Genomic DNA, 12851 nt, shown 5'->3' with positions numbered 1-12851 from the left:
AGTACGAATCCGGACTCTGGGACGTGTTAACTGCGGTAGGTCTGGCAGGTGTCTCGGTCCTCCTGTGTTAGAATACCCTGCAGATGTGGCACAAGGATTGAGATAGATGTTCATAGAGCATTTGAAGGAAGCACCGTCGGACAGTGGAGGAACAAGGAATGTAACAATGATCGTTGGATGCTGGCTCTTGCAGAGAGGCTGGCTCCCTCCAAAGGAACCGGGCACCTCCTCCCGCCCCCGAGCCTCCCTACCCAGTCCTACCGGCCGCCTCCGCCTGCACCCGCCTGCACCCGCCCCCTGTGCGCTCGCGCTGGGCGGTGGGCCCGGCGCATGCGCTCTCGCGCCGCCTCGCTGCGGCTTTCCTCCGCTCGCGGGTCTCGAATGCGACGACCCTTCCGGTTTGGGCCCCGCCCCGCCCCGTAGGGCTCCGCCCCTCGGCCGCGCGGCCCCGCCTCCCGAAGCAGTTCCGGTTCGGCTTCGGGCGGCCGCGGGCGCGGCGGAGACCGGCCGAGGCGATGCCCGCGCGCAGCCGCCACCGCCCCCGCCTGCACTCCGGCTCGCCTCCCCGGGCTCCGCCTCCGCCGCTCGGGGCGCTGCACTCCGGCGAGGCCCGGAGGGCCCGGGACTCCGACGGCGGCTCGGACGCCGACTCGGAGGTGGGTCGGGGGAGCCCGGCTGGGACCGCGGAGGTGAGCGGAAGCCGCGCCCGAGGCGAGGGGGAGTTGGGGAGGCGCCCGCCGCCGGGGATGTGTCGGGAGGCAGCGGCGGAGCCTGGCTGCGGAGGGCGGGGACGGCTGAGGCTGCCTGGAGGGTCGGCCCCAGAACGGAGCCTGCGGGAAGCGGGGGCTGTGGAGCCGAGGGCCTGAGGGGGGCGAGGGCGGAGGGACAGGGGCTCCGAAGGGGCGAGGGCTCGGAGGGTCGGGGGAGCCGAGGAGGGGCGAGGCCGACCCCGGGGCCCCGCGGGAATGCGGGGCGGGAGGAAGGGATGCTCGGGGATTTGGGGGGGAGGGGGGCGGAGCAGCCCGGTCCGCGGCCGGCTCACGCGGCGGCTAGCCGACCGAGGGGTGGGGGTGGGGTGGGGTGGGGTGGGGGGTGCCAAGGCGCAGGAGGACTTAGGTGTGATTGGGTCCGTCCGACCTAAAAAATAGGGCCAGAAAAAGAGAAATCGGGTCAGAAAAAAGAAAAAGGAGCCCTTGGGGAATCTAACGTCGGGCTTTGGCGTCTTCACAGGTGTCTGCGAAGCCACCACCAGAGATCACGAGGGTAATAGGCTCGGATTATGGGGTCCTCTCGTTTGTGGACGGTGGATCCTTTAAAGAACCTGGGGTTGGTGTCGAGCACTGATTTGCTGAAACGCCTGGCGGCGCGTGGTGGGAGGGCGGCGGGGGAGTGGTAAAAAGGAAGGGATGTTCGCGAAAGAGTGAAAGGACTGATTCTGACCATCAAGACGTGGTTTAGTTTTCTCACAGCCACAGAGCGTGGGTTTTTCTCTTTGTATTTTTTCCACCACCACCTCCCTCCCCAGCTTTCCTGGAAATACCAGGCAAATTTAGATCTTTAACAAAAGATGAACACGTTATCTTTAAATATGAGACTTTAAAACAAGACCTCAGGCTCTTAGGTTTTACAGGTACTGGGGTATGGACTGTTGCCGCCGCTTTGACAACTTGACACATATATTTACTGCAGGTTAAAAACGTGGTTCAGGGCAGGTGTCTGGGTTAAAAGGATTCTTACAACTACGGTTGACCCTTGAGCAACAGGGGGTTGGAAGCGTGCAGTCCTAATCCCCTATAACTGTTGACTCTCCAGAAACTTAGCTAACAGCCTGTTGATCAAGAGCCTTACCGATGACATAAACCGCTGATTAACGCATTTTTGTGTGTTAACAGTGTATCATATGTTGCATTCTCATAATAAAGTAAGCGAAAGCAAATAAAATGTCAAGAAAATCATATGGGAGAGAAAATAAATTGACAGGACGGCACTATAAATACAGTAAGGACTGAAAAAAATCTGCATATAAGTGGACCTGTACAATTCAAACCCCGTTGCTCAAGGGTCTGCTGTATATGTGAAATCACCACAGGCTAGGTGTGCCACCTCTTTTTCTCACCCTTAACTCCAGGACTGAAGTCTCTTGTGAATTGGAGGGGTGCTTTGGACGAGTTTGCAGGACCAATATGAATGCAATTTTGCATATATTGTGTGAATATTTTTAGTAGAGTGATGTAGAAAAATAAGAATAGGGAATACTTATAGTTGCAGTAAACAGACCTGGGATAGATGGGTACACAGATGCTTTTTATAGAAGACATAGTGCCGGAACAATAACTGTGCCAGAAAAATGATGATTGGAATACTTAAGTTCACTTTAGTAAAAATAAGTTAATTTCCTTTTGTATTATTGTTAAATAATAACATGACTTCACGCAGTCTTTAGCTATGTTAAGATTACTTTTACAATTTTTTGTTTGATTGTATGTTTTGCAAATTTGTTGGCTATTTCAAAACAAACTTTGATTTTTTATTTTTATTTTATTTTTTTTAAATATTTTATTCATTTATTCATGAGAGACACAGAAAGAGGCAGAGACACAGGCAGAGGGAGAAGCAGGCTCCATGCAGGGAGCCCAACATGGGACTCGATCCTGGGTCTCCAGAATCACGCCCCGGGCTGCAGGCAGCACTAAACCGCTGCGCCACTGGGGCTGCCCCAAACTTTGATTTTTTAAAAGATTTTATTTATTTATTCATGAGAGACACACAGAGAGAGGCAGAGACACAGGCAGAAGGAGAAGCAGGCTCCCTGCAGGGAGCCTGATGTGGGACTGGATCCCAGGATCCTGGGATCAATCATGCCCTGAGCCAAAGGCAGATGCTCAACCACTGAGCCACCCAGGTGCCCTCAAAACAAACTTTTAATTGAGTGTTTCTTCTCTAAACAGATACCTACTGTTTAATCTTTATGCAGTGAAAATGTACTGACTGCAAAATTGTGTAAATTAGTTTATGTGTATAGACTCTCATATCTTCAGATGCTCAGTGGACTAGTAATTATTTCTTTAAAAGAGAGATGAGTTCTCTTTGCTTTAACTGTTGTCAGAAGATTAACTATGCTTTCTTTAACTTAATACAAATGATCTTTAGTTGGAAGTTACATAGTATTACTATTGTTTCTGTTTCCCGGCACCAGATTGAGATTCTCTAAAGACCTTGTCTTTATACTTAGCTCTGAATAGAAGTCTCAGCCTTTGAAAATTTATGGAATTGAACTGAAATAGAACTCGCTGTTCAGGTTACATCATAATATTACTATGAAATTAAATAAACCATTAAAAGGAGTTGTACAGTTAATGTTTTAGCATGCCTAATAGTTAGTTTTGTTTCCCTTTGACAGTTCTCACAGTCACTTAGTTGTAAAGAAAATCAGTTTTATGGTAGAGCAGTTTCCCTGAGAAGAAATGCCAGCATGACCACAATGGCAGCACATGTAGATATACTTAGATAAATCAGTTTTGATTTCAGTAGTACTCTCTCCATTCTCTAAATACTCTAATTCACATTGCACAACTACTTGTAAACATTCTTATTTTGTTAAGCACTAAATCCTCACTGCTTTTTCAAAACTTTGCCATAACTGATTTAGAGACATTTTCATGGCTTTTCTGAGAATTGAAATTTTAACATTGTTTCTGAGAAATTGTATCACAGATGTTCTAATGAATAATATTGTTATTTTATCTTATAAGAATGGCCATATTGGGCACCTGGGTGGTTCATTCCGTTAAACATCTGCCTTCCGCTGAGGTCATGATCCCAGGTCCCAGGATTGAATCCCGCCTCAGGCTCCCTGCTCAGCAAGGAATTGGCTTCTCCCTCTCCTTCTGCCCCTTCCCCCTGCTTGTTTTCTCTCTCTCTCTTTTTCTCTCTCTCACTCTCATTATCAAATAAAATCTTTATTATTTTTTTAAGATTTTATTTATTTATTCATGAGAAACAGAGAGCGAGAGAGAGAGGCAGAGACACAGGCAGAGAGAGAAGCAGGCTCTGTGCATGGAGCCTGACTTGGGATTCAATCCTGGGTCTCCAGGATCACACCCTGGGCTGAAGGTGGTGCTAAACTGCTGAGCCACCCAGGCTTCCCTCAAATAAAATCTTAAAAAAAAAAAAAAAAAATTACCATCTTAATTAGATATTCATTGAAAATTCATACATCCAGGCCTAATGTAATATATGGTGGGTTTTTTTTTTTTTTTTTTTTTTTAATTTATGATAGTCACACACAGAGAGAGAGGCAGAGACACAGGCAGAGGGTGAAACAGGCTCCATGCACCGGGAACCCGACGGGGGACTTGATCCCGGGTCTCCAGGATCGCGCCCTGGGCCAAAGGCAGGCGCTAAACCGCTGCGCCACCCAGGGATCCCAATATATGGTGTTAATAGTGTGAATCTAACATGGCTATTAATCGTGACAGTGATTCTTTTTAGATCTTACTGTCTTCTTAGCTTTGAGAAATCATCAAAGCTTTGAGAAGTTATCAAAAAATTGGAGAGCACTGACCAGGCACGTTTGGAGAACAATTCGGTGTTTTCGTGCTGCCTCTTGTCACTGGTTGGTAATTTGTCATATGAGTATGGGATGTGGATTTGTGACAGACTTGTGGTGTGAATATTCCTCCCCCATAGGCACAACACCATCATCACTGGATCTTAAGCCTGACCTTCTAGCTAACTCTAGATTTCATGCCTTCATATTGCAATGTTTTTTATATCACTACACACTGGGTCCTCCCATTAGTAAAATCACTTCAATACAGAGTATAACATGAATCTATCTTGGCTCTTGCTTAGGATAGTAGAAAGTAGGAAAACTTGGTTACAATAGTTTCATCACAGTGTTTCACCACAGAATAGTTTTTTTGACATATGTACCTCAAAAGAGTGTTGTGAAATCAGTGACCTATATTTATATTTGTCTGAAATTTTTATTGTGGGTATAGTTTTTTTTTTTTAAGACTTTATTTATTTATTCATGAGAGAGAGAGAGAGGCAGAAGGAAAAGCAGGCTCCATGCAGGGAGCCCCATGTGGGACTCGATCCTCAAGAGAGGCAGTAATGTATTATCTTGACCCTTTGTTCTCCTGACAGGTAAGAGATTCTAGGAGAAGATGAGAACCATGAATTCTAGTTTCAGGTCTTCTTGTAAGTTAAACTGTATCACTGAGTTACTGAAAATGCTTTCAAATTGGTTTTAGTTTAGTTTGAGACTAAATTAAATCAATGTCAGTTTCATAAATATTGTCATGAAAGTCAAAAATTGCCAAAATCATAGATTAAATTTGGGGTCCAAGTACAGCATATTTTTACAGTAATGTGATGTATTTTGAAATCTTGAGCCAGTTTCTCATTTTCCATTATGTTGATTTGATTTGGAGATGTAGCATATTTAAAAATAAAAAGATTTTACTAATAAGTATGTCAAATCACTAACCTTTCTCAATATCATTTTAGTGGTTAGAATAAGAATTAATTTTATTTATTTATTTATTTTAAGAATTAATTTTATATGCTTTATTACTTATATATGCTTCTTTGTGCCCTATTTTTTTTTTATTGGCATGGAGCCAGAACAAGAATCCTTCATCAAACTTACTGCTAAATTTTCATCATTTCACCATTTTCATCAAAAGGAAAAGCTTTTACTGTAACTGAGTTTTAAGTGGAGAGTGTTGTCTATTAGATTCTTACTCATTGAGCTCAGATGGTTCTGAATGTGGTATAGAATTAGGTGCAGCCTGCTAGTGGAAGTCTTAAAGGCAAATTTGGAGCAGCAAAAAATATCTAAGAACTGAAGTACAGCCTTTCTTCAAATGTGCTGCCCCAAACTCTTACTGTTTAGAAGTAGAACATAACTAAACAGTGGAGAATCACTATTGGAGTTTCAAAAATAGATGGTAGAAATTGGTTCAGGGTCTTTGTAACTGTAACTATAGATTTCATAGATTCTACAGAATTCATTGTTTGGAAACAATGCTCTAATTATTAAGAAAAGTAAAATAGTTTTTGATAAACATAAAGAGAAAATAATAGTGTAGTTTTGTGTTTGCTCCTTGGAAAGATTTTAATTTAGGATTAAAAAAAATAAAAATGAGGGCAGCCCTGGTGGCACAGCGGTTTAGCGCCGCCTGCAGCCCGAGGTTTGATCCTGGGGACCCTGGATCAAGTACCATGTCAGGATCCCTGCATGGAGCCTACTTCTCCCTGTGCCTCTGCCTCTCTCTCTCTCTGTGTGTGTCTCTATGAATAAATAAATAAAATCTTTTAAAAAAATAAAAAAAAATGAGATTAGGAAAAACAGCTGCGTAGTCTTGAATACTACAGACTACAGAGCTAAAAGCCCAAAGTAAACTTTGTCCTTCTGCCTTATAGTTTAGGCTTTTTACTTTGATGAAAATTAAATTTTATGCCCTGGTTTATGGATCTACAAACGGGTATAATTTGTCTCTATTGTGTGCATGATAAGTAAGCTTTATTAGGTGAAATTAGACTTAAGCTTATTTTAGTGTGAGCTCAACTATAATGTATGATTGCCTTAAGGGGAATTTATTAACATTAACTTTATATAATAATAAAAAAAATCTCTTCCCTCTTTTTTTCCTCTTGGAATATGCATATTATATTTTAGGGTTTTTTTTTTTCTTTTTAAAGATTTATTTAGGGGCAGCCCAGGTGGCTCAGCAGTTTAGCGCCGCCTTCACCCCAGGGTGTGGCCCTGGAGACCCAGGATCGAGTCCCATGTCAGGCTCCCTGTATGGAGCCTGCTTCTCCCTCTGCCTGTGTCTCTGCCTCTCTCTCTGTGTGTCTCTCATGAATAAATATATAAATATTTTTTAAAAAAATATCAGAGGGAGAATCTATGCAGGGAGCCTGATGTGGGACTCGAACCCCGGACTGTGGGATCACACCCTGAGCCTAAGGCAGATGCTCAATTGCTGAGCCACCCAGGTGTCCCATGTTTTAAATTTTATACATCACTTGGAAATTATAATTTTTAAAAATTTTACTGTAGGGGTGCCTGGGTGGCTCAGTTGGTTGGGCTACTGACTTTAGCTCAGGTCATGATTTCAGGGTCCTGGAATAGGGCTCTGCATTGGGCTGCATGCTCACAGCGAGGAGTCTGCTTGTCCCTCTGCCCCTTTTCCTACTTGTGCTCTTTTCCCTCCCTCCCTCTCTCTCAAATAAATAAATAAAAATCTTTAATAAATAAACAAAAATTTTAACAGCATACCAAATCAGTAATAACTTTCAAAAATAGCACAGATGAATCAAGTTTCATCACTTGTTCTAAATTCCTTAAGAGACAATTTAATGTATGGTTTTTAAAGAAGACCATTGCTTCCGGCTATACTTGTATTTTAGAGTATACACAATCAAGTGAAACTGCCAGAAAAATCCAGCATATTTAAATCACTGTCACTATATGAACCTAGACACTGGTTCTATGAAATGTATGAAAGTAAAGTTTTCATTTTAGTGATATATCCTTTGTGAGTTTTTAGGTGTTTTTTTTTTTTTTTAAGACTTTTTTGTTTATTTTAGAGAAAGCAGGTGTACATGCACACGGGAAGAGGGGCAAAAAGAGAGGGAAAGTATCTCAAGCTGACTCCCTACTGAGCACTGAGCCTGTGAGGGGCTCCATCCCACAACCCTGAGGTCACAATAGGAGCCAAAACCAAGAGTTGGCTTAACTGACTGAACCACCCAGGTGCTCCTGTTGATAAATCTTTTGTATTCTAAAGATTGCATAATGATAAATTAGAAACCATTTTGGTCTCTTATGTGTTTGCATAATTAAAACCAGCAAGATAGTTTGTCACTTTAGAATCCTAATTTCCCCAATTTCTTCCCAAATTGTTAGAGTCCATTTTTTTTTTTTAAGATTTTATTTTTAAGTAATCTCTACACCCAACATGGGGCTCAAGCCTCCAACCCTAAGATCAAGAGTCCCATGCTCCACTGACCGAACCAGCCAGGCACCCCTAGAACTACTTGTAGAATCAACAATCATCAATTGTATCAACCTGTAATGTATTTTTTTTAATGTTGGTATGTTCCTTTTGAAATATTTTTATTTAGTTAAGCTTGATATTAAATGAGTCTTTTTATGAGGAGCTCCTTTTGACTTGAATTCTACTCTGATTAATTGGAATCACTTGTTATTTTGTTTTTTGGTTTATGTTATTTGATTACATTGTTGTTTTCCTGAAAGGTAATTGCACTTGAGCAAAACCTTTATAAGATTTTACAGTTGTTTTCAAATACTCATAATTCATATTAACCCAAAGATTTCAAGAGTTAAGAGTGGGTTTAACTATTAGTTGATAGATGACTATCCTAATGATTTAATTTCAGGCCTAGGACAACACTAGCAGAAAGAGGAGTTGATGATGATAGCAATAGTAGCTTACATTTACTTAGCAGTTTGTAATTGCCAAGCATTATTACAAATGCATTACATGTATTATTCCATGTAATCTCCATAGACAATAAGCCTGTGGAGTAAGAACTAGTGTTCTCTTCATTTGCAGATAAAAATAATGAGGCCCAGGAAGGTTAAGTAACTAATGCAAGGTCACATAGCTGTGAGTGCTAAATCCACAATTTGAATCTAGGCAGTTTGATTCCAGAGCCAGCATTCTTAACTGCTATGCTTTCTGGGTTTATTTTTATTTTATTTTTTTAAAATTTTTATTTATTTATGATAGTCACACACACACACACACACACACACACAGAGAGAGAGAGAGAGAGAGAGAGAGAGAGAGGCAGAGACACAGGCAGAGGGAGAAGCAGGTTCCATGCACCGGGAGCCCGACGTGGGATTTGATCCCGGGTCTCCAGGATTGCGCCTTGGGCCAAAGACAGGCGCCAAACCGCTGCGCCACCCAGGGATCCCGCTTTCTGGGCTTAATATCAAATTCTGTTGCAGAATAACTGTCTGAAATTTATTTCTTTCTCAAGTCTTTGTTTCTTTAGCTGTCAATTGAGGAATTCTGCTACAGCTTTCAGGTCACTCCCAATCCTACCATTTTAAGAATTCTGTCATCCTGATTTACAAAACATTATGCATTTAATATTTCTGATTAGTTTCTGTTCGTAATCTTTTGGTCTCTTACAGTATAAAGGTTAGGTCACACTGTTAATGGATGTTAGGGCTGGATCTATAATCAGATGTTCTTTTGGACTTCTCGGTCTTGTTAGTTGCCTCACTATTTCTTATCTTTTATTTAGTGTGTATATGCATACAGGGTTAATAGTTGAATTTAGTTGATTTTCTTAATCTTCTATTGACATTTGTGTGATGTGCTTTAAGTAGTAAGAAATACTGTTTTCAGGGGGATCCCTGGGTGGCTCAGCGGTTGGGCGCCTGCCTTTGGCCCAGGGCACGATCCTGGAGTCCTGGGATCAAGTCCTGCAAGGGGCTCTCACTGTGGAGCCTGCTTCTCCCTCTGCCTGTGTGTCTCTGCCTGTGTCTCTGTCTCTCTCTGTGTCTATCATGAATAAATAAGTAAATCTTTAAAAAAGAAAAAAAAGAAAGAAATATTGAAGAAATATTGTTTTCATTTTCTTAAAAGAATCTTCTCCCTTTGAATATCAAGTATTTCATACTTATTGTATAAAATTTAGAAATTTTAGAAATATTTAACGTAGAGAGTGAAAGAGTTCACTGGAGTAGTAGCTATTAATAATTTGATGTTTTACTTAAAGATGTATACATGGGCTACATATGCTATTTTTTAGGACATTTTGCTCCTTTAAAGATTTTTTTAAACTTTAATTTTGAAATAATTAGATTCACGAGAAGTTGTATAGATTGTACAGAGAGATCCCATTTACCTTTCACTCAGGGTGCCTCACTAGTTATATCTTACATAGTTACAGTACAGTATCGAGACCAGGAATTGGTTCAAAACTGCATATATAGTTGTGTATCATTTTATTATGAGTAGGTTTATTTAAACATCGCACCAGTCCAAATACAGAGGGGAACCTGGCTACCTCAGTTGGAAGAGCATGTGACTCTTCATCTCAGGGCTGTGAGTTCAAGCCCCACATTGGATTTAGAGATTTTTTTTTTTTTTGCTTAAAAACATGTTTAAAACACATAGAATTATTCCATCACAATAAAGATCTCCCTTGGGGTAACCTCCATACCCCTGACACACACTTTCTAACTTCTGGCAACCTCTAATCTGTTTTCTACCTGCATAATTTTATTATTTTGAGGATATTATAAAGGGAGTCATATTGTATGTGACCATTTGAAATTGACTTTTTTCACTTAGCACAATGCCCTTGAGACCCGTCGACTGTATATATATCCATAGTTTATTAATTTTTATTGCTGAGTAGTATTCCATGGTATGGATGTACCAGAGTTTAACTGTTCACATGTTTTGAGATATTTTATTTTTATGCACGTTTTGGCTATGACAAGTAATGAAGCTAAGGGGAGGCCTGGGTGGCTCAGTTGGTTAAGCATCTGCCTTTGGCTCAAGTCATGATCTCTGGGTCCTGGGATCGAGACCCACATTAGGCTCCCTGCTCAGCGTAGAGTCTGCTTCTCCCTCTGCCCCTCCTGCTGCTCATCTCTCTTTTTCTCCTCTCTCTCAAATAAATAAATAGACTCTTAAAAAAAAAAAAGGTAATGAAAAGTAAAAAGTAATGAAGCTAGGGACATTTATATACAGGTTTTTGTGTGAACCTTAGCTTTCATTTCTTTGGGATAAATGCCCAGGAGTACAGTTGCTAAGTTGTATGATAAATATATGCTCTGTCTTTAAAGAAATTGCCAAACTATCATCCAGCATGGCTGTACAACTTTACTTTTCCCGAGCAGTATGGAAGAGGTCTAGTTTCTCTGCATCCTTGACAACATTCCATATTGCACAATTTATTTTAGCTGTTCAACAGGTGTTTATCAGTACTTCACCGTGGTCTTAATTTGCATTTCCCTAGCAGCTAGTGATGGTGAACATCTTTTCATGTGCTTCTCTGCCATTCATCTATCCTCTTTTTTTTTTTTTAAGATTTTATTTATTTATTCATGAGAGACACAGAGAGGCAGAGACACAGGCAGAGAGAGAAGCAGGCTCCACACAGGGGGCCCAAAGTGGGACTAGATCCTGGGACTCCAGGACTACGCCCTGGGCCGAAGGCAGGCACCAAACCACTGAACCATCCAGGGATCCCCATCTATCCTCTTTGATGACAAACCATTCATGTCTTTTGCCTATTTTTTCACTGGATTTTTTTTTTTTTTTTTACTGTTGAATTTTGGCAATTTTTTATATGTTCTAGATATGAGGCCTTTTTCAGGTATGTGGTTCATCCAGGGAGTAATAGGAAAAAGTATTTCTACTACATCTTTCCACAAACAGAAGTCCACATATACTGTTTTTAAAAATGTATTTGTCAGAAAGAGTGCAATCACTGCCATTTTTTCATCTGCTGTAGTATTTCCTTCATCTCTTATCTGTTTTTTAGAAGCCGTTTCCTTCCTTCATTCTGTTAAATAGTTTTATGCTAGCTTCAATCTTCACAGTGTGTTTTACATTTTTCTGACAGTTACTCTCTTTAAAGCACACTCATGATGTCATCTTGTTCAAAAATCTCTAGTGGCTCCCCATTGTCTGTAGAATGTCCTGAACTTGACAATTAAAGATTTTCATGATCTAGCCCCAAGTTATATTTTCAGCTTAATATCTCAATACTCCCTTATGCCCTATTGACACTAATGGTTCTCCAGTGTTTTCTTTCTTTGTACCTTCACTCATGCAGTTTTCCTCTACTAGTGTACTTTTATTTCTCCATCTCTATCCACAGTTTCAGCTCTCCTTAAAGGCTCAGCTCAGATGTCACTTCCAAGAACTCTTCTGAGCTCACTAACTGGAAATAACTTCTCTTTTCCAACTCCTTTAACTTTTCTAATTTTTAAAACATGTTTCATAAGTAAACTATTTTGTTTGTATTGTTTTATGAATTAAATGAGCTAGTGTATATAAAGAACTACAGCTGTAATTCATTTCACCTTTTGAAAAAAAATGACTTTCTTTAATATCCCTTTTAGATTAAAATCAGCAAGGGCAGGATCTGTTTCAGATTCATCTAGGTAAGTGCCACTTGCCTAGTGCAATACCCTGCACATGTTATGTGCACAATAAATATTTAATAGGTGAACAAACACAACATGAGGGCATTTTAATACTGTCTATATCCCCAGTGCCTTATTACCTGACATCTGTATATAGCAGGCAGTAAATGTTTGAGACTGAACAGTAGTGTAAAATTTGTGATGCAAAAGCTTTCATCATTAGGCAGTCTCATTTATGTAATCTTTATGTAATGTAACTGAAGACCTTTGATAAATTCCTCTGCTGAAAACTAGAAAATGTTTAGTATTTATGAGATTCAATCCCTATAGAATTACAAGAGCCTTCAGCTTACATGAGATGGTTTGGTGTAGTAAGAACATGGACTTTGAAATGAGATTGCCTGGGTTGAAAACTTGTCTGTACTAATTACTAGTACACATTTATCTTGGTAAGTTATTTAATCCATCTGTCTCAGTTATCTCATCTGTAAAATGAGGAAGATACTAATACCTACTTTATATGGTTGTGAGAATTTGAGCATACAAGTAAAACACTTAGAACACTTCCTGGCACTGCTTAAATGTCTTAAGATGTTAGCTAATCTAGCTATTGCCTCTTGTTACTTCCTGAAAATGCACTGAACACAGTTCAGAATTTAGAGTGTGTGAGTTGGAATATAAAGATTACTTAAGG

General features: G+C 40.7%; 1 protein-coding gene across 3 annotated transcripts in view; it reads left to right on the top strand.

The window, feature by feature from the left end:
• The first annotated feature begins 481 nt into the window (after positions 1-481).
• Positions 482-12851, top strand: part of SAMD8 (sterile alpha motif domain containing 8) — a 50005-nt gene continuing 37635 nt past the window's right edge. Inside the window, exon 1 of one of the 3 annotated variants that reach the window (XM_055325292.1) lies at positions 482-656. In XM_055325292.1, the coding sequence (XP_055181267.1) occupies positions 516-656 (141 nt within the window). In that variant the 5' untranslated portion in view covers positions 482-515. Of the gene's footprint in view, positions 690-1306; positions 1327-12851 lie in introns of those variants that run through there. The other 2 variants (XM_055325291.1, XM_055325295.1) reach the window with 2 other exon arrangements.

This window comes from Nyctereutes procyonoides, unplaced genomic scaffold (genome assembly GCF_905146905.1).
Source record: "Nyctereutes procyonoides isolate TBG_1078 unplaced genomic scaffold, NYPRO_anot_genome, whole genome shotgun sequence".
Classification (NCBI taxonomy): Eukaryota; Metazoa; Chordata; class Mammalia; order Carnivora; family Canidae; genus Nyctereutes; species Nyctereutes procyonoides.
The sequence above is the reverse complement of the archived record's forward strand: the minus strand, read 5'-3'. Positions and strand labels throughout refer to the sequence as shown.